General features: G+C 47.3%; 1 protein-coding gene across 15 annotated transcripts in view; it reads right to left on the bottom strand.

Annotated features, from left to right (window-relative positions):
* Positions 1-21,722, bottom strand: part of KALRN (kalirin RhoGEF kinase) — a 616,794-nt gene that overhangs the window by 188,550 nt on the left and 406,522 nt on the right. For all 15 annotated transcript variants that reach the window (XM_074364800.1, XM_074364803.1, XM_074364805.1 and 12 more), the window contains exons 28-33: positions 21,550-21,642; positions 16,995-17,106; positions 15,006-15,196; positions 14,486-14,587; positions 13,063-13,205; positions 9,935-10,037 (exon numbers count right to left, since the gene is read on the bottom strand). In XM_074364800.1, coding sequence (XP_074220901.1) covers positions 9,935-10,037; positions 13,063-13,205; positions 14,486-14,587; positions 15,006-15,196; positions 16,995-17,106; positions 21,550-21,642 — 744 coding nt within the window. The remainder of the gene's footprint in view (positions 1-9,934; positions 10,038-13,062; positions 13,206-14,485; positions 14,588-15,005; positions 15,197-16,994; positions 17,107-21,549; positions 21,643-21,722) is intronic.

Below are 21,722 nucleotides of genomic sequence, written 5' to 3'. Positions count from 1 at the left end.
CGTTCCTGCAGCTGAAGGGAGACAGGACCAGCTAGCAGGAGACAGAAGATGAACAGAAAGATACAGCCTGTTTGTTTTTTCTCTTCAGTACATCATAAAGTTCGAGAGGAGTATAAGCCCTTGCAGATAGTGCAGAGAGCAATGCATATGGGAGCATCCAGTGAGCATCCCAGAGCCAGCGTCGCAGGGGCCACGCAGATTAGAGCGGTAACTCCTGAACTTCTAATTAGTGTATATACATCTCTCTGCAATCAGCAATTTCAAACAGAACCAATTACAGCACTACTACTACTACTACTATTACTACTACTACTACTACTACTACTACTACTACTACTACTACTAATAATAATAATAATAATAATAATGACAGTAGATGAACATTCTGAACTTGGAAGACTCAGCCCTAAGCCCTCACACCTGGGGAGGCTGGAAACTGACTGACAGCTCTGAAACACAGCTAGGACCAGACCTGCATGGTGGCAGATGAATGGAAAGACTGATTAGCAGAGGGAAGGGTCTGGTTAAAACTAGGGAGTGGATAGGAAAAACTATCAGGGGAGAGGCAGGCTGCTCTACTTGGTGGACGTTTGCTACTTGGTGCCCTGGGGAGAGACTCTCAGCCAAAAATCACATCCTCACTGTTGCTTCTAGTGGGAGGCGGCCCCGGAGGACATGCAAACTCATTTCTCTTGACAAGGTCCTGCTTTCTGGCAACAGGATCACATCGTCTCACCCCAATGCCACAAATCCTTAGGTCTACCCATCCCCGTCACGTGGCTACCAACTACACTGGTCACAGCAGACAGGTGGGCAGCGGCCATTGGCAGTGAGGACGTGACACTAAGCTTCCTGGCAGGTAAAGCCCAAACGAGCATTTTCAATCTAAGGTCAAGATCAAGAAATAGGGTAATATTTATCCACTTGTCTGTCAGACAGGCTTTTCCCAAGACTCCTGTTATGGCCACAGAAAATATACGTCACATTTTACAGCACAGCTGCATGGGTGAAGGCAGTCCCAGGGAAAGCAGGGCCACCACTTCAAATTCACCTTCACCAGCCCCACCGGCTCTGGTCTTACTGCTTGGGTGCTAGACGTTCATTTCCAGTAACACTTCTGCTTGAAACTTCTAAGAGTTAATTTTCACCTCCGCCAGCAAAGCTTACCTCCAGATACCCTAACTCCTGGTGGCACTTCTAGTCACTGAGGAGCACAACTTTTAAATAATAGTTCCCACAGCCCATTTCCCCTTACCATTAGCTTTAATAAGGCAGACTCAGTCAGCCTGTTCTGCACTAAAATAACTTTTCAGTTTACACAGAAGGAGAAAAGAGTAAGTGATATGCCAAGAGGTCTGTGCAGAATACCAAGTAAAACCCTCGCCCTGAGAGCTGCCGCTTCTCTGCCTACAGTCTCCATGCTTGCCCCCCCCCCATGCCATCTCCCCAGCTGTCCGTCCGTCCGTCTTGTCTCGTGCCCCTTCTCCCCAGCAGGCAGTGTACTCACTTGGGTCTTGTTTGCCTTGGACTGTCGCCAGCTAATCCACTTTAACATCTTGGTTTAATCTCAAATTTGCTTTCTCCTTCCACCCAAATTTTTAAAAGTAGAACTGAAATTTGTGCTGGGTTGTGGCAGGGCTGAGCTGATTCTGGAGACTCACTGTTCCCAGGCAGCTTGGAGGCAGGGATCAGCCTTGCTACCGGTGCTCACTGCCAAGCTTTCAGAACCCAACCGGGAATTTGCCTTGAAAGGGTTGAAGACTGTCTGGGACAGAATCACACTCCCGCCAAGGCCACCAGATGAGTCACAAGTACTTGGTATCAAAGAGTCTGTGATAGGCATTAACAGTCAAGAAGTTCTCTTTCCCTTTTGCCACACGCCAGCCCCAGAGACAGCGGACTGGCCTACAGAACCACTCTGTGACTTACTTTGGGTTGTTGGGATTTGCTGGGGCCGGTGCAGGGTGGTGTAGAGGCAGCTGGAGAAGAAGCCAGGAACAAGAGTGTTTGCTTTTTGCTACAAAGTTCTAGAAGTTGAACTATTGGGGTTACTACAAAAGTATTTTGTTTTAAATCCAATTTAACAGGCAGGAGAGTGACTTGGGTTTGAGCCTTAGGTCTGCCATGAACTGGCTCTGTGATGCCGAACACAGTCCCTGTTTCCTTTAAACAGGAAGAAGGCAGAGGGCTAGAGGATCTCTCAGGTTCTGTTCTTCCCTGAGCTTCTGTGTTTCCAAATTCCAAACTCACCCCGAGTTAAATCTGGCCTCCGGCCACCCTGCAGTTATCACACAGAGATCTAATCTCCTGGCAAGTCACCTTTTGCAAATTCCTTATCTCTGGAACAGATACTTGCACAACGCTGCCACCAGAAACAAAGAGATTTTGTGCAGGCGCAGTGTCCCGCGCTCTGCCTGCGTGCAGCAAGCTGCTCACCAGCTGCTATGCTTTATGAAGCTTATTTGCTTTTTCAGATGATTGGTAACTTTAAAGGTGGGTCTCCGGAGGGAGGATTTCAAGCTCTGGAGTGAGTATAAGTCAAGTATTAAGTAAAACAATGCTGTTGTGAGAGATTTTGCCCTGTGAACCTCAGTCATATTTTTCAGCAAAGTGTCTTTCCTACTGTTGGGTTGTATGCAAGGCTGGAAGCCAGTCATTTATTTGAGCAACTTTTCATTTAGAGGAAAACCTGCGACCTCAACTTCTTGCACTTTAAAGATTTGTTCTGAAAAGCCAACATGTTTGTCCTGTGCGGAACGCTGCTCAGGAGAGGATGGAGTTGGGCTTCTGGGGAGGTGACAGAGCAGCCTCGACAGGAGCTTTGTGTCCCAAGGATCCGGGAATCCTCTGCTTTTCACTGCTCACTGCTGCCACCACTCCCTCCACCCCGCCCACCACAGATCAGTGTAACAAAGTAACACTAGGAAAAATGGTTATTTTCAGACCCGGTCCTGGACTTGGATTATTCAGAAAATGAAAAAAAAAATCACAATTTGAACTTAAAACTTAAAGTGCCATTTTCCCTACTTTGGGGTGACTACCAAGTCCTTGACAAAATCATAATGCCTCTACCTAGGGTTCAGACAACAAATCTAACCCACTCTACCACCAGGTGTGGGTAAGGTGAGACTGAGTCTCGGGATAACAGTTTATGAAGTCCAAGTTGAGGTATCAGATATATCCGCTCCAAACCCCGGGAACAAGGAGTACAATTATACGCTCTTTATAGGTATTTATTAAGGGTTAGAAAGTATCCTGTTACTAGATGGGCGGCAACATAAACCTCTTCCTCTAAAGAAGTATTTTAGGGCCCTGAGACAACGGGCAGAGTGACACAAGTGCTCAGGACTCCCTCCTGGAGACCTGTCACACTTCCACCCAGCTTTTAACACAGTGCCTTTAATGGGCTGGATCTCCAGCGGGAGGTTCACCTGCTCAGGCACCCCAGCTGAATGCAACACGCGGTCACCTTGTTCTGGAGACTCAACTGTGGGTGGACCACCTTGATGGTTTTTAAGAATTTGTTGAGTGAAAAATACCCTGGGTGAGGATTTTTATTAGTCCTGACACTGTTAAGACTCCACATTTCCAGATGTTTGGTTTTATCCTCAGTGACAGTACCCAGTGATCTGTGGGCCCTTAAAACTCCAGGGAGCATGTTGTCCATTTTCTCGCATGGGAATGGCCTGCAGTCACCTGGACAGCAACCTACCCACCGCCTGTCTCCTCTACTCCACATACTCTTTCATACAGGATCTTGCCTAATCCTTCAAAACCCGGGGAGCAGAAATCATTGCCTTCACTGGACAGACTAGGAGGCTGAGGCATGAAATAATTAAATGACCTACTCAAGGTCCTGCAGCTGGTAAACAACCAGGGACTGAATCCATGCCTGATTCCCAAACCCACCTCCTCCCTCCCTACAGGGGACGCCTTTGCACCCCTCAGATCCTCTTTCCCACCAGGGCTCTTGTGCATGGTGGCTGCTAACAGCTCACAGATGACAGAAAAGGCTAGCCCCCTCGCCTCAAGGCGGGGCAAATGCTGGGTGCAACGCCTGCGCCAGCCCCAGGAGGGATCAGACTGAGACTCCAGCTGAAACCACGTGTGTATTTGCCTTAGCTCCTTCTACACCGGGCCCTGCCCCTTTTCCTGCAGGCACACCCCCAATAAATCACACACACAGGAACCTCAGTCACAGATTCTGCTTTTAGGGGATTGGACCCAGGATGCTCTCCTTCCTCCCAAAAGAAGCCCTATCTCCAACCCTACTCTCTGGAGGGTTTTTCTATTTATGAGCCCATTTAAATGAAGAGATTCTACTTTTCCCCACTGGTCCTCTGCCCCCCTATTAACCCTAATCCCGACAAGGGAATTAATTTCTTACATCTAATTCACGTTCTTCCAGTTGCAGGATTAGCCTACTTTTTCTTACAAGAAAAACCTAGGAGTCGTCTTTTATTTCTGGTGCTATTAGCAGAAGACCAGGGATGCCATCCTTTCTCTTTCTTTTTATTTACCTTTAATCTCTATAAGAAAGTAAGCCACAGAATGGCAGGGCCTTGCTTCATTCATTCCTGTACTCTCAGCACAGAGAGCAGCACCTGCTGTGGAGTAAGCTGGCCCTTAACACAGAATATGAGTGAAGAGAGATGGAATAGGCCAATGCAGGGGCTATGCCCTCACTAACATACTAGTGCAGGGGCTGGATCCCCACCAAAGTAGCAGTGTGTGGGCTGTGCCCTCACCAATGCATTGTGCAGCAGCTGGACCCGCTCTGACTATAGCCCTTGCAGCCGGTGACCTGCTTTGTGCTCCCAGAGTGCATGTGTCAGGATTACTAGGTTCTGAGAAACCAGGTGAGGCTCAATGGCAATCTATTCCCAGAAGGCTTCTGCAGCCAGGCTGCCTTGCCCCTTGTTATAGGCATCATGTTACTGCAGTGAGTGACCTTGTACGAACCTTTTGACCTTCCCTTTAGGTGGGTCTTCACCATCTCTAAACCAAGCGTTTCTTCCCAAATGGTAAAACAAAATTTTGGTCATGACCCATTATATTGACTTGATAGTTCAGAGTTTAAAAACTATACAGTTAGATCCTGAATCTCCAGGCTTCTCCAGGCATTTCCCTGTTACAATCAGCACATTGCCATTATCAGCCTAGCTTGTATCTTAGATCAGATCTGCTTGTTTTTGAAACCCCGCATTCAAATCAGCCCTGGGATGTTTCCACAGTGTGCTTTCCCTTACAGTTTTTGCATAGAATAGCACTCGCAACTCAATTTCACTTCAGTCCCCTGCCTCCAGCCTGCCTGGACATGTCTAGAAAGTCATAGTGTATTTTGAATGGAGAGCACCCTGCTGGAGGGGTTTGTAATGTTCAATTCAGTAAGCGTTTATTGAGTGTCTCTAGCATGCCTAGACTCAATGGCAAATCCATGCGTAGGGACTGTCAATGCCCAGATGGCTGCTCCTGTACCACTAGCTGGTAATTATTCAGCAGAATAATTCATGTTCAACAACAAGACACTTCTTTACTGCCACCTCGTTACTCAGCCTTGCTTGACTAGAATTCTATAATTCTGGATTTCTTTGAAGTGTGGTTGCAAAGCTCCATCACTTAATACATGGAGGAGCAAAAGAGAGGAATGCCCAGAGTAGCATGAGCATATTCGGGACAGAGTAGGAAGGGGCTCAGACCCAGATCTCTATGGAACAAAGTAAGCATGTCCATTTGCCCTCAGGGAAGTGACACCTTTACATGGGACAGGTGTAAGGTAGAACCTAATTATGCAGACCCATTTGAGAGGTGAACAAAAGCAACTCTGGGGAAAACCACTCATGCCATTTGCTGAGGCACCCATGTTGGCTTCATCAATGTTTAGTGCAGAATTAAGAATATTAGTCTGATTCTTCATCACGGAAAAATTTAAAACAAGCAACCTTAGCTCCTCTGTTATAGAGAAAAGTGGCGGACTTCCCTTTCCTAGAAAGAAGAGTCAGACGAGGAGGGTTCCAAGTTTCAAAACCTGGATGAGAAGTGAGAAGGGGCCAAGCATTGGTCTTCTGTCCTCAATCTTGTCTTTTTAGCAAGAAGAATTTGGATGAAGCCACAGAAGGTATATTTAGCTAATAATCCTGGGAATTGGAGCTTACATACTGGACAGAATAATAATTTATATTCAAAACATGGTGGAATATTAGGCTGGACCTAAACAAGAGAAAATCTAATAGATAAAAAGTAGTCTGACAGCCAGGTTACTAAAACACCTACCCAGCTAAGGATCGTCCATGAAAACAGGCAAGGAGCTGTTACGAGCCAGCACTGTGCACTACTACATAAGGTGTACCATCTTAGGGAGGGGAGCAGGCACGGTAGCTCTAGAACAAGGACCTGAATTTGCATTGGTTGGGTCACTCCTGCAGTACCATACGACATTCTGGATGCCCCATTTCATATAGATCATTACACACTAGAGTAAACCAGAGGACAGCAACCAGGATATGAAAATATACTAATACACAGAATAGCTGGAGAAACTGAGGACTTCTAAACAAAGAAAATTAAAAGACAAGACCGCCGTCTTCAATTATCTAAAGCCTTAGAGGTTACTTACCACGGGCCAAAGGTGATACAATTTGAGGACCAGAATGAAAGCTGACAGGAGTGGATCATAACCCCATTAGATAATAAAATAAGCCATGAGCCAATGCTAACAACAAATACCCATTCCTTAGAGTTGAAGGGCTAACAAATGGAAAGAGAAGTAACGTTGTTCAATCTACAGACCAATAAATGGAAGCCACATCCCCTTAGGTCTAACATAGAAAAATCCACTGAAAATTAATGAACCCTGAACCTAGAGGGCAGAACTCTACTCAAGAACTTCCAAAGATCCCCAGTCTTCTAAATAGTTGTGCACTCTTATTTATACTATCTAAATTTCCATTTCCCCTCTAATAAGGGTGGGAATTAACCTTTAGTTAATGTCTAACAGGTACCAGGTAAATACATTTTACTTGATCTTCCCAGTGACTCAGTGAGATGGATATGACCTTCATTGTACAGAGAGGGAAGTTAAGGTGCAGGAACTCATGCCACATGACACAGACAGTGAATACCAGAGCTGGAATTTAGACCCACCTCCTTCCATCCCACCACAGCACACAAAGAACATCCCAGGTGATTGCAGAGGTGCCTTGGGGCCCCACAGCTCCTCAAGGCCATTGTCATGGCCCTTTAATGGTTACAGTTTCCTCATCTACCCAGCCCAGCAGGGCCACTCTTCTCACTCCTCTGGATTAGAAGAAGACTGAGGCCCTTTCTAGAAACTCACTGTTAAAATGCCCCAGACCCCTGTGAGATGTCCCTGCCCCATCCCCTCCCCACAGCCACCCTGTCTGCCCTTCTGTTGAATATGGTTCAGCCTACCTGAATCCATCCACTTTCTTTTTCTCTTCTTCAGAGTCTGTTCACCTGACCACTTGGAAACCAACAGAGACCCAGTTTCCTGGTCTTCCAGTGTAGTTAGAGGGAAATCTAACACTGTTGGTAACATCTATGGATTCAAAGATACCAATGAATGGTTTCTCTGATGAAGGAGCGTGCAGGTCAGGGGCACACACGGCTGTCCTGATCTCATTACAGCGCAGGGTCATAGACAGGCCCTCCCTTTATCTGACGATTTCTAAGCGATTTTCCAGCTTTCGTGTCGGAACACAGAATCTCTCCTCATCTCCCAACCTGCTGCCCATGTTTCCCAAGTCCTGAGAAGATAGTTGGGGGTCAATGTTCCCAGCAGGCCAGGCTCTCCAGCTGACCGAAGCTTTCTGCATAGGGGAAAGGGAATTTCCAGGCTTTTTTAGCATGTTTAAAAATACCATGTTTGTATGTTTGGCTGCTTTCAGACCACTTCCTCTTAATGCTGGAGTTCCCTGAGGTCAGTTCACTCATTCCACAGTATTCCAGAGCACCTGTGTGTGCTATGTGCCAAAGGTACACCAATGAAACAGACAGACACAACCTGTGCCCTCATCAGGGCGTTAAGAGTCTGGCTATGGAGACACACATGAAACGAAAATCACACAAATGAGGATTTACACTCAACAGAGAGCCCACATCTCTCTACAGTACCCAGCACAGAGCTCACCACATGGTGGGTGCTTTTTCACGAATACGTAACCGATGTTTGTGTGGACCCTGCAGAAGGACTGGCCAGCTGAGTCCGTCTTAGCATCGGGAGCTCCACACTCTGACTTTTAGAGCGAGGGAAAAACATGACAGTGAATCAGGAAGACCTGGGTTCTAGCTCCTGTTTTTTCCACTATTAGAATTTTCTTGGGCAAGTCACTCAGTCTTTCTGGGCGTCAGTTTCCTTACTTGTAGAATAATGCATAAGGACCAGGGTTCCTCCTTAACAATGAAATGCCTGCTGTTAGAGGCGTTCTACCCTGGCCTCCCTCCCCTTGTCAGAAGACGAGGAATGGCTGGAGCTGAGGGCTTCCTAAGACAACTGTCCCTCGCAGAGCTGTCTGTCTAAGTCAGGGCGGTGGCAAAGACGGAGAAGCAGCTGGAAGGGATGAACCCCCCGAGCACAGAACTAACAGGCTATGTCTGAACATGGGAGACACTGCACTTCACTAACCACCGACCGTTTAAAAAGAAACACTTCCGTTCATAGGGTACTCTAGGTTATTTTTCTAAACAACAGATCCAAAAAGAAGGAAAGTACAGAAATAGTTTTCCTTGTATGTTTTTACAAGTGGAAAAAAACTAATTTTCCATCCACTTGGATAGTCAGTCGAAAATGGCTTAGAAACTTGAAGGCAGCAGGTCAGACAGAATGAATTACCTTGAGCATCCTAGTCTAGAATGTGATTTAGCACCGTGATCTTAGGAGGTTTGGGGACAAGGTCTTTTTTTTTCCCCAGTAAGAAAAAAAAATGAGGAAAAATCCTAATGAATACAGTTTATTTTTTAATAATGCCCATAATTTAGAAAACTAAAATGAAGCAAGGATACAGCCTGTTGCCTGGGGCTGAAGGACTAATGCCCAAATACTAGGTCTAGATAAACTAGGGCTAAATCGTCTTTGAAAATCCACTTTTATTAATGAAATCATTAGGATGCAGCCAAAGGTCACCTCATACTCTTCCAACCCTGAGGGAAGCAAATGAGATTAGGGTCGGAGACAGAATCTTCCGCTGCCCCTGCTGCACATTCAGACCGCTGGAGCCCTCCCCTTGCTTGAGCAAATACACTGAGTCTTGGCTAGTTTCCTTTCTTTCGACCCATCAGAGCTCCTAACTTTTGCTTACTTGCTCCAAAATGTAAGAGAGCAAGTGACCAGGTTTTCTCACGAGACTACTACACCCCTCTACACTGCTTCAAACACCACTTCCAGGTCCTTTCCCCCTTGGAAATGGAGCCACAATTCTCCGGCCAGAGGGAGGCATCATTTCCACGGGACCCCTTCAGATAGGCAGCCCCTTCCAATCAGCATCTCTGCGGCCATTTCCCACATCACTGCTTTTGGTCTAACTTTGAGATGAGCCAATCACAGCCACTAAAGTCTCAGGAAACTATCTCAGACTTCGCTCCCTGAGTTCTAGCCTCCCAGAAGACAGAGCAGCCCCGGTGCGGCATCTCAGGAGAGAGGAGACCCAGACTCACTCTTCACCTGCACCGATTCTGCTCAACTGTCACAACGTGAGAGGTCTGGCCGGCTGCCTCAGTCTTCTGTCCCCTCAGACAAGATCTCCATACCATGATATACCTCCTCCAGCCCTGCTCTTTCCCTTTGGCCAGCACAGAGAGACCCCTGGCTCCTGAGGTCAGGCTCCACCGTGAGAGAAACTCCTCGGGGGGTAACTCTCCAGGGGCGGTTAAGCCAACAAGAAGTCTTGCGGGGAGGAAGGTTGGGGCACTGTCCTACCTTGTCACTGTCCACTGTGTTCTGAGAGGTCCTAGAGGCAATGGAGATGGTGTCTGGCTGGCTGCTTCCATCCCCCTGGCTGTCAACATCCTCCACTCCATCCCTGCAGGAAGAAGAGAAAAACAACAGGGGTGGGGGTGGGGGGAACCACTGTGGGTTTAGAGCACACAAGCATTTCCAGCTGGGCTGGCAGAGCAGAGCCTTAGCACTTTCTAGCAGGGATTTGTCTAAAATTATCCCACTAAAGGAAGCAGCCCCATGTGATTTTCAGTGACGTCACCTCCTGCACTTAGCAAATACATAATCACTATGTTGATAACTGGACACAAAATGACTCCTTGTCCATAACTCCTCTGGCCCACGGTGCAGGTGGAACAATTCTTTATTTATTTTTACTAGGAATGGGTCTGTAATTGGCAGCAGGAAGAAGTATGTCCTGCTTAGAACCTAGGCTTCTATCCTGCTGCCTGGGTCCTCTCCAATAATCCCGGAGTTCAGAGTATTCAAATAGTTTTTCTGCATGCTGAAACAGGATGGCGGGTGGCTTATAGCTGGCTGATTAAAAAAACAGAACTGATAATACACTTGTCTGACTTGTGTTTCTTTTGCTCAAGAAAATGGGGTGGGCTACTTTCTTTAGAGGAGATTATCCTTTGGGATTGTCCTCATGCTGGACCCTCAACTCCTGGGTATGGAGGAGGAGTTTGTTGCCTTCACTTTGGTGGGTCCTGTTGAGCTCGTGATGATTTACAATGACAACTTATTAACACAGAAGGCCAAGGCATCTTCTTAAAGACAGGGAGACAGTCACAGATTCTACAGCAGCTCGTGAGCCAGCTGTGTTCCTGTGCTTCTGAGAAGACAGTCTCCCAAGGACACTCCTGGCATTTGGACCCCTTCCTGGGCCCCTGGGCCATATAGCTGTCCCATGCTCATGCTCTCTTAACTCCCCAGCTTTAGATCTGGGTCCCAATCCTACACTGAACTCAAAGCCCGGGCCAAGGGGGATTAGATGCCTGGGAACTGGTGAAGGCTGAACAGTCTGTGTCAGAGAAAACTGGAGATGGGGGCCTGGGGTTGCATAAGTCAGCACAGGAAATGGCAGCTCTTCCTATGGAGGTCTTTGTGAAAGTCACACCCCGATACTGCCTGTGGAGACGTACGGCAGTAGGGAAATGGGGACTGGCTGCCTGAGAGTACTACCACATGGGCAGTATATCCATACACTGAAGCCGCCTCAGAGTCTAAACAATCACAATCTGGCGTGTGAGTGTATGCGGACACGTGCGTGCATGTGGGCACACATACGATGTGTATGTATGTACACAGGGTCTACTAGTCCTAAAAAGTGTTTTCTCCACTTAAAACACTTTTAAGTCAACTGCTCTCTCATCACCATATGTGGGCTTGGGAAATGTCAGCTTATTTTAATAATATAAGCCACACATTCGTAGGAAGGAAAATCTGCTGTAAAAAGAAATTATGTGATGCATTTCAAAACCAAAAATAAAGGACTTTTAGATCATCTGTTGTTTTAGATATCTGGACCACTGCTCCTCCCCCTCCTCCCCCATTTGTAGATAGTTGAGAGTTGGCTGTACTTTCTGCTTCCCACTATTCTGGCCCATTGCAGGCCCTTCTGGTCCACTCCAGATGAAGCCAGTTCTGGGGGATCTGGGGAGCCCATCCAGGAGTGTAGGTAGTATTCCCTAAGCCAATCCACTCCTCCGTAAACTCTGTCCCCATATGCAGGGAGCCAAACCAATGAAACAACACAATGCCTGGCTGTTCTCTGCAGAGTCTGCCAAGGTTTCTCACCCTCTCATCACAGGACAATGACCAAGAAAAGGTGCGAGCATTTCCAAGGTATGCCCATCCCATGATCTAGAGATGCTCAAACTCCCCTACTGTAGGAGAGAGGGGCTCTTTCAGAGGGTAACCCTAGCCACCCTCACCTGAATATCTTCCCAGCAGGGTCCCGGGCCTTTAGTTCCTTAAAACTGCTTCCATTCTGTCTTCTTTACTGAAGTAGGGGCTTCCTACAGCAGGGTCTGTCTCTAGTGCTGAACTAAATCTGCCCCTTACCTGGACTCTGGACATAGGTAACTGAAATCAAAATAACTCCTCCCCAATACAGTCATCATTTTTGCTTCCAGCACTGAGAGGGGACCTTACCCTGGCCATACTGGTCTTGGGGCTTCTCCCCATGGAGGAATCTCTCTTTTAGCCACACCCTTCTTTTGGCCTCCACCTCCCTTGGTGGTTCTCAAGCCTGTGTCCTGAATGTCAACTACATCTTCTGCATTTATTCCATTCATGAATAGGAGATGAGAGGACAGCCTGCTATCACCAACATCCATCACCTCAGAACTGTTTTTCTTTAGTTTTTTTCTTGAAGTTTTGTATGCTTTATTTTGAAGCGACCTCCAAAAGAGTCATTGTAAGTGACTGTCACATGAAGACTTGAGAAATACTTAAGCAGTCATCCACTGGTCTAAGGAAAACTGGGATTCAGCAGGGCCCAGAGAGATGAAGATATAAAAAATAAGTCCTCTTCTGCCCAATCACATTGCCTATGTCAGATGAATGAAGGTGAGGAATCTGCAGGGGGGTGGGGGGTATAGTAAGAGCTGCAGGGATAGCCCCACCATACCCCCCACCTCCTACACTGCAGTCCTTTGGCTCTCCACTCACTGCCCACCTCCTTCCCAAAGCCTTCCCCAGACACCTCACTCTAGTGCTCATCCAAAGTCCACTCTCCTTGATTCTTGCAGCATTTACTGGTTCGTCCTGCCTAACTATTCCATGTGTGGGACCTGACAGTCAGATGGTTCTCAAGGGAATGGACTCATCTTACACTTCCTTTTATCTTCCTGTAGCACCTAACAGAGCATCTACTGGAAAAGAGGTGCTCAGTGAAACCCTGCTGAATTTAACTGACAGCAACGGGTGAGATGCTTAAAGAGAAGGTAACTCTTCTAGGTGGAACTGAGTGGGGTGTCACGGAGCTGAGTGCCACTGCATAGCACAGTGCCCCATGGAAGCAAAGCAAAGGTTCCCCCCACTCCCACTTCATTCCCGCTCCCGGAAGCACGAGAGGCCGTGCTGGGGGCAGAGACGCTGGTTACCTCTTACTATTGTTCCTCTGTTTGGCTGGTGTTTTGGGGAGCTGAATTGGCTCCTTTAAAGCTCCTTTCAGGTGAATGATCCTCTCTTGAATCACCTCTCGTATGTTCTTGATCCATTCCTGCTTGGTTTCTATGTTGGAGGCCTGGAGTGCCACAGGGAGAAGGCATGAGAACCCCACTCTGCTCCAATCCACACAAACAGTTCTCAACCCTCCACTTGCAGGCTTAAGCCATCATCGTCAAGGACACCAAATGTTTGAGGAGTTTATTTCTCTTATACTTCTGACTCTTCAATCCAGGGACATGCTTCTCCAACTCCTAGAAGAGGGCTATGACCTCAATACTCAATGCAGACTTATAAGGGTGATCTTCAAAGTATTTAATAACCAGTCAGTATCTGCCCTCACTGGGCCGAGGATTAACACTTCAGTTACTAGATTTGCGGGAGGCCTGGGAAGTACAGGAGGGGCAGCAAGGGGGCATTTGAAGGCAGCAGCCATTTACCAACTAGTATAACTGAATATACGTCAGGATGTTCAACACCTATAAGGCTGCCCAGGCTTGTACTGATTCAGCCAGTCCTCGGTTTTCAGCCTGGTAAACCTGTGAACTGAAGGGATTGCTACCTTTCCATGAATATTTCATTTGTCTTCATGGGATTTTTGCCAGGTAATTCTACCTCATGTCAGGTAGCAGCTATGCCGGCAACTCAGAGTGATCAAGCGTGAAGCCTGGTCAGGGCTGGCCCATCTTCTTCTTGGAGACGGGCTCTTCCCTGATAAGCAAACGACCGGTGGGTGCTCCGTTTGCAGCGTCTCTCCTGAGCAACACTAACAGTACCAGCCGTGCGGACTCAGTTCCCAGGCTACATGCACCCTGGAAAGCTGAGGCGACTCCCTAAGACCCTTTCTCAACACTCCTCTCACAGCCTAGTTCCCATGCTAGTACGATATACTAGAGCTTACAGAATGTACGTTCCCAGAGGACTGGGTCCATATCTGATTCACGGTCATTCCTCACGGCACTGAGCAGGATATCTTATATGTAGATAAGATGTGCAGGAAAAAAATGTTGAATGTGGAGCAAATCAAGGTGCCTTTTGCTAAAGGGTCAACCGTTGTCCTTGCCATTTGAAGGGGACACATGGGCAGAACATATTGAAGTGGGTCTATTGAGGCCACTCCCCGCCTTCTTCCCTCCATGCTCCAAAGAGGCCTGGACTTAGGGGACCATTCGTCTTTGAGATTTCAGTCTACTTTCATGATAGAATTTGCTTCTCAATGAGGCTGCCCTTCCCGAGAGAGGCGCAGGGGCTTAGTGGAGTATCCAGGCCCCAGCTTGTAGGTGTAACACGCCCACATCCCTCTGCCCCCTTCAGGCTACCCCAAACCCGACCTGGTGCCCAGCAGAGAGCAGTACTTACTTTCAGCACTGTTTTATTGTCTGAGGAGGGGGTGCGCCCAGACCACAAGGCGAACTTGCAGGGATCGCCCTCGACGTGTTCGGTCACACCCAGTTCTGAGGTCTGTAGACAGGAAATGCCTGTGAGAGGCGGGGGAGGGGAGGGCGGTGGGGAGACTTAGGGCTGGGGTGGGGAGGGAAAGGCAACAGAGAGGAGAGGACCGAGGGAGGGGCTCTGTCAATCAAACTTAAACAGACCGCATATTCTGTTCCTCTACCCGGGATGAAAGGACCTACAGGCACGCCTGATGAGCAGGCAGCAGGGAGGGAAGGTGAAGAGGGAGGCGCCAAAAGCCAGCAGGAAGAACAGTGACCTCTAAGATGCAGAAGTGGGGGCTTTCCAGCTAGGATGCATTTGCACTTGTCCAGGATGGTTTTGGTGTGGCACCAGGGGAGAGATGAGCTGAGTGTCCGAGATCCCTTCCTGCCCAAGGGCGCTATGCAAATGGGGAGACTCATCTGACCCCACCTGCCCCACCTACCAGTAGCTTGTTCTTGTAAACATATTTCGTGTGTCCTGAAGAGTCTTTGATCTCCTTGCTAAAAACCAAGGAGATCTCAAAGAGGAACAGGTGTCGCTCCCGCCCCTTCCGGATCAGCGACTTCGGGTCCCACACTTGAAAGGCATCCTGCAGAATCAGCTCCCCCTGCACGTCCAGGTTCTCGTCGAACCCTGAAAAACACGCATTCCCAGCCTGTGGAGTTTCTCGAGCCATGTGTGGGTGCCACGCTCCACGCCCCGACTGTGAGAACCTCCGCCCCCACAGCACTTTTCTCTTGGGCTGATTCCTGCAACTTCTGAACACCTGAGGACACGGCTCTGCAGAACTGGGGTCAGACCCACCTTCCTGAACCAGGTCTCCTCTACAGAACAGTATCAGTGGGATCTCCTGCAAAACTCCTAGGCAGCCTTCCCCCAGCCCCGCTATTAGCCAGGGACCTCCTATAATGGTATAAACCCCATCTCTTTTTCCTCCACAGCTCCCACTGTCCCTGACTTGGAGCTCAAAGTGAGGCTGAGGACAAACACTGCCTGAGTGCCCTTGACTCCACTCTCTTTGTCGTCGCTTCATTTCTTATACCCCACTCCTAAGATCTTCCCTTTGATTGCCTCTGTACAGTGGGGTGCACAAGTCTCAACAGTTTATATTTATACCATTTTAAACCTTTAACAGAGGTTCTAAAACTTCAGCGTGCATAAGAACCACCTGGATCGCCTACAAAAACACAGATTCCTATCCATTTCTCAACCCGTAAGAGATCAGGATTCAGTAGGGGTGGGATGGAGCCAATGAATTCACACTTCTGACAGGCTCCCAGGTGCTGCTGCTGCTGGTCCACAGATCATACTTGGAGTAGCTAGATTGGATATACAGGTCAGGGACAGGCTGGAGGAGGAGGGTATTTATGCAGGCAGCCACGCAGCAGTCGGGGTGGGGAGCAGGTGCAAACAGAAAAGAAGAAGGTAGAGAAACTGTGACCCCAGGAACACGTTCAGTGGATCAGTGCTCAGTCTGGGGAAGGTAATCAGGGCTCCTGTGTGTGGAGAAGTGGGGCTTCCTGTGCTAAGGGTGGCCCAGGAAGTACTGGGATCAGACCAAGTCTTTCAGATGGCGTGGGGGTGGGTAGGGAGGGTGATGGGGGATGTGGAACCCAGAAAAGAGAAAATCCCCCACCAGTTTACTAAGTACAACAGAGTAGACTTGCATCCCTAACACCTGTTTGCCAGCCCAGACTGGGATGTTGAGGAGTAACTCATCTAACAGCTTCTACCCCAGGATGCCGGCTCTGCCCGTATCTGCTCTGTTTTGTGGTGTTAAGAGTACTTTATTGGAGTCTCGCTCCAATAGGTTTCTGGGTCCCAAGAACATGGTACCAGCGACTGAAAGTGCTTTGGCAAAGTCCTATCACGTTTATCTGGCTGGACTTTTCTCACCTGCGAGGAAGGGCATGAGGGCAGTCGCACACCAACATGAATGTACTTAATGTCACTGAACTGTACACTTAAAAACGCTTAGAATGGTAAACCTTATGTCATGTATATTTCATTACTATAAAAAAAGAGAAGGCCATAAGGCTGAAGACAGTGGGTCTGTGTGTGTGCACAGGATTTCTACTTATTCTGATGACAAATGCCATGCAAATGTGATTCAGAGGAACGGGACCGCTGTGGGTCAGGGCTCTAGCACCCCTATAGCAACGACGATGGCCTGTCCTACTCTGCCTCCCAGGCAGCAAGTTGTCCACACACCTACACGGCTTAGGCCGGGTCCTACCTGGAGGCAGGTGTTAGCCCAGCTGACCCCTGTGGATCAATTCTCACCTCCCAAAGACCTACATAACAACTTGCCATTTCTCCTCTCTTCCAGCTTTGCCCCTGGCCTGCCTTTACGCCACTTCCCTCCCGCGACACAAGCTCCGTGGTCTTAGGAAAGAAGGAGGCTCCCCCGGGAGACTGGGAGGACAGCTACCTTCCAGCATGCTGACGTGCATGGCATCATTGGCTTTCTTGGGGACACTGAGCATCACCTCCAGGCCATCCTTGAGCTCCCCTTTCCCTTCTTCACAGCAGGTTAAAAGTTCCTGAGAAAAAAAAGTCCAGACACCATTAGAACCACTTCCCTCAGTGTCCCCACCCTCCCACCAACTAAACCCTCAAGGCAATTATATACCGATTCCTCAAGGAGTTAAGACACCATCTTCATTCTCTGAAATGTCCCCTCTGAGCTATAAGGAAAGTAGGGTGGGGTTGAGGGGTTATATCCAAAGAATTCAACCACAATTTTTTTCCCCACACTAAGCTTCCTCAACTCAATCTAATCCAAACTAACTCAATTCAACCTAACTTCCAAATAGCTGGCACTAGAAGTCAGCCACCAGGCCTTCTCTGTCATTCCCCTGACCTCCTAGAGAAGGGAATACTCCTGGCAAAACACATGAACAGAGATGCAGTACTGTATGATCATAAAGAAGAGACAATGAGTGTGCAAAGGACACACAGCTCTCACATATCGCTCACCTACTGCCAGCACCACTTTTATTTACACACTTCTTCTGCCTGAATGCTGACTTCCACCACACTGGGAGCAACCAGGGGTTACAGACATTATAGGTTTATAGCCTTTCAGAGTTATAAAAGATTTTTAGATCATATGGACCAGGAATTCTTAACCTGGGGCCAATAGATGGGATTATGGACTAGTCTTACTATTGTCAGACGAGGACACTGATCAAGGATAGAGATTTCCCCCAGGCTATAGAATTCATTGGAGGCCATATAGGGGCTTGAATCTAGGTCTCTTGAGTCCAAATCCATCCACCATGCCAACCTGTCTCCCTCATGTCCTCCACCATGTTGAGACTTCCTGGAGCATGCCCTCTCTTACTTCCTCATTAGAGACTAGGTCATTACCATCTCCATAAGAGATACGTAATGTCTGGTTGATGGAGTAAAGTAAAATTGTTTCCAACTATTTCAGTAACCATAGACTACCCTGGAATGATTTTGCCCAAACCAGCGGAATGCTAGCTTTCATCTCTTCCTATCAGAGTTATTGTATCTTGCTCACTTTGACACTGGGAAGGAAATAGTTAAGTCACAGATCTACAATCCATACTCTCTTCTTCTCAGGGGGAAGGGAGGGAAGGCAGGAATTGGGTGGATGGGTGGGGACGCACTTCCAGGAAAGAAAGATGTTGACAAGATCAAACCTTATAAACATATTCATGATAGACCTCCTGACAAACTGATGGCACTTGCAGGCAGAAGAGTATTTAAGGAATGCTTTTAGCAGGATATATGTGGCCTGACTAGGACTTCTTATGGTAGACAAACCTGGAATCCATGGCTCCTTGGGAAAGTATCACATAAGCTATGTAACTCCCTAGGTAAAAACTGATTACATTTCATGACCAATATTACTCTCTTCAGGGTAAGTGACAGGACGCAATATATATCATTTAGAAGCATGTACGTGAATCTGGGCCATAGCACATCCTGATGCTGTAAGAAAGGACTTGGAACAATTGGCAGTTCTGGATTTCTCTCTGTTTTACCCCTGCTTAAGATTATTTGTATCTTTGAAACTATTACTAAAGCTTTATACTTTGTAAGATACCTAATTAGTGCGCATCTGATAAGAAAATTCAATCCTTTGTATTATCTTGGAGACATTCCTGTATGAAGAAGGGAGCTTTGAGTGATCAAAGAAGAGGTGAACTGCCCAGAGCTCATGTTTGGGAGGAAGACATGATCAGTCCTCAGCCCTGTCCTTGGTTCTGGTTAGTATAATAGCATCACTGTTCAGAAAGTTGCATTTACTTTTGCTAATCTGAAGTTCTCTGATTCTCCCCACCTCTTTCCTAATTTTAGCCCTCCCAATCTGTTCTCATACATCATCAAAGGAACTTCTAGGCATAAAAATAAGACAGAAATAAGAAATATGCTTCAGTGTGCAATAGAAAACACCAACTAGTTTAACCTCCCAAAGAAATTTGGCAAGTCCACCAATCAACCACCAAAACCAATGAGGTCTCCTTGGATTCCTGCTATGGTTTATGATAAGAAGGCGGCTCCACATTTAATTTAGACTCCACAAGGACCGCCAAAGCAGATTTACACAGAGAATATTGAACACTCCTAAAGTTTTTATGTTCCTGCAACACCTAAAGGGAGGAACTCCAGAGAATACTGATAATTAAATATCAATTTACTTGGAATAAAACTGACTTTAATGAGAAAATAAATCGTATATTATTTATGTATAGTAAAAGCTCAGCAAAACATTTTTCTTTTACTCAGCAGCCGTTCTGCTACAAGCACACTTAAAAGGGGTCAAAAGTATCTTATTAAGGCTTTTATCCCCAATAATTTTATAACCTCTCTACAATAAATTCCTACTACTTAATTTTTTCCCTTTTCAGTGACCTGCATGGTCCTCTCATCCTAAAACAAGAAGTTACAAATGAAGACCCAGAGCCCACCCCTCCATCTGCCTACAGCAAAACAGGGCAGCCTATCCAGCCTCCACTTCCCTTCCTTGTCCATGCCACAGAATTAATCCTAGGAACCTCAGTGTTATGGAATTAATAGGGAGAGGGGAAAAGCTGTATTTCTCTTAGAACTGCATCTTTTTTTCCCTTTTGGAGGGGGCAGGTAATTAGGTTTATTGATTGATTGATGGAAGTACTGGGGATTGAGCTCAGGACCTTGTGCATGCTAGGCAGGCCCTCAGTCACTGAGCTATAGCGCCCCCTCCCCCCCCCATTAGAACTGCATCTTGATTGGTTTAAGACACTGGAAGTATGGATGGATGAGTCAGGTTAGTTTTGTTTTTTTTTAATTCACAACCCCACCAATTTCTAAAAAGGCTTTGGGATGCTTAAATTTGAAAACTACAAAAAAAAATCTGATACAAGAAAAATGATTTAGAAGTGTCATGCATTAAGTGGGTTAGGGAAGGAGGGGATGTTACACAGGGAAATCTGGGCTAAGGAGGAGCTCCTGTAAGCAACCACAGAACTGGGTGCTAGCCATCTAACAGTCAAAGGCAAAGGAGGACCTCAAGCTCTTGTCATTTAAAGGCAGGAAACACACTGGTTTTTCAGGAGAGAACTCCCCATGCCCAGCTCTGAGATCTTAGGAGAATTTCTAGGAGTCTTCATGTAAGAAACTTCAAAAACAAACATGATGGCATCTTCCAAAATGGTTCTGTCCAAATGGCCGTGATGTTCTACACGTCATTATCTCTAACACTAGTCCTCAATAAAGGCCATGCCGTGTGCTGATTCTCTAAGTCATTTCTGCAGGGTTGGGAGACTGGAATGCCTGCACATGAAACCCAGCTCTCTTCCTGGAGACAAGGAAGGAGATGGTTTGGAGGAGGAGGGAGGGGAAGGATGGTGCACAGCCCAGCCCTGACCTAGGAGGAGAAGAGAGGCCAGGGCACAGGCTCACTGCTGCCCCTACTCTCCTCATCATGCAACCAGAAGTGCTGAGCCAGGAAGACCCCAAAGACAGGAAAGGTGGGCGCACTCCAGCATGACTAGAACCTAGATTTGAAACTAGACTGGTTTCAGGTTTAGTGAAGCAGCTAGAATACGTGAGGTTGAGCAAGCATCTCTAAACATGAGCTGCATTTCATCAGATTTCCCTGGAACTATATACTTCCTGTGACATGCCTCTCACCTTCCTTTTATTCTTTGCATTTGAGGAGTGACCTGCACACTATTCAAACGGAGGGAAAACTCCACCCTTATAAGTTAAGAATGAATATAGAAAAGGGTTATACAACTGCCTCTGATCAATTTCCCAGGCTTTCTGTGGGAAAATGTCATTTTCAGAGTGTCACTGTATCCTCCTGTGAGAAGAATCAGCCCAAATTACTTAGTGTTTTGCATAATTTGATTATTTGACTTTTAAAGAAAAGATTTTGGAGAAAATCCACATCTCTTAGTTGGCACCAGAAGAAACCCTAACATATGGGATCCAACAGATATAAAAGTGTCACTGTGTTTTAATTGGACTTTCAACTATATCTTCTCAAAAACCCCATAGTCTTGACAAACACAGAGATCAAGGCAATGGTAGGTGTTGCCCTGGGCCCCCACTGCCCGTGTGGCCTGGCACTGCCTCTAAGACCTCAACCCTGGATCCTGTCAGTAGTAGGGACCATCAGGAGGATGTGCCCAAAACAGAAGGACAGGAGAGGCTTCAGGGAGGGACCAGCCAGTGCCTGGGGTGGCATTCACTAAAAGCTGTGCAGTGATGAGTGCATGTAAAAATAGTTACAATCACTCCTGCTCTCATTTCTCCTCTTCTCCCACACCCCCTCCTCCCCCCCAAAAGCATCTGGAATGTCACAGAATAGAACATGCAGTCTGGAGCCAGGAGAGCCAGAGTGGGCTCATCTCTGAAGTTCTGCTCCTGGTAGAGGAAAGGTCTTGAGGTGAAGCTTTCCCATCCCTGGGCCTGGTCAGCAGCGTGGTCGGGGTGACAAGGAGGGGAGGGGAGGGGAGGGGAGGTACCTTCAGTAGCAGCTGGTACTTGGTTATCCTCTGGACAGGCTTAATCAGGTAGGAAGAGATGGAGTTGGCCAGACCATGCCGCTGCTGTATCTCCTACAGGGATGAAAACAGGCCCCGTTAGACACAGAGGGACATGTGTACAACTGTGCTCTGGGAGGAGGTGGGTGGGGTAA

Source organism: Camelus bactrianus, chromosome 1 (assembly GCF_048773025.1).
Source record: "Camelus bactrianus isolate YW-2024 breed Bactrian camel chromosome 1, ASM4877302v1, whole genome shotgun sequence".
NCBI classification, from domain to species: Eukaryota; Metazoa; Chordata; class Mammalia; order Artiodactyla; family Camelidae; genus Camelus; species Camelus bactrianus.
This window is presented reverse-complemented; position numbering and strand designations above follow the sequence as displayed.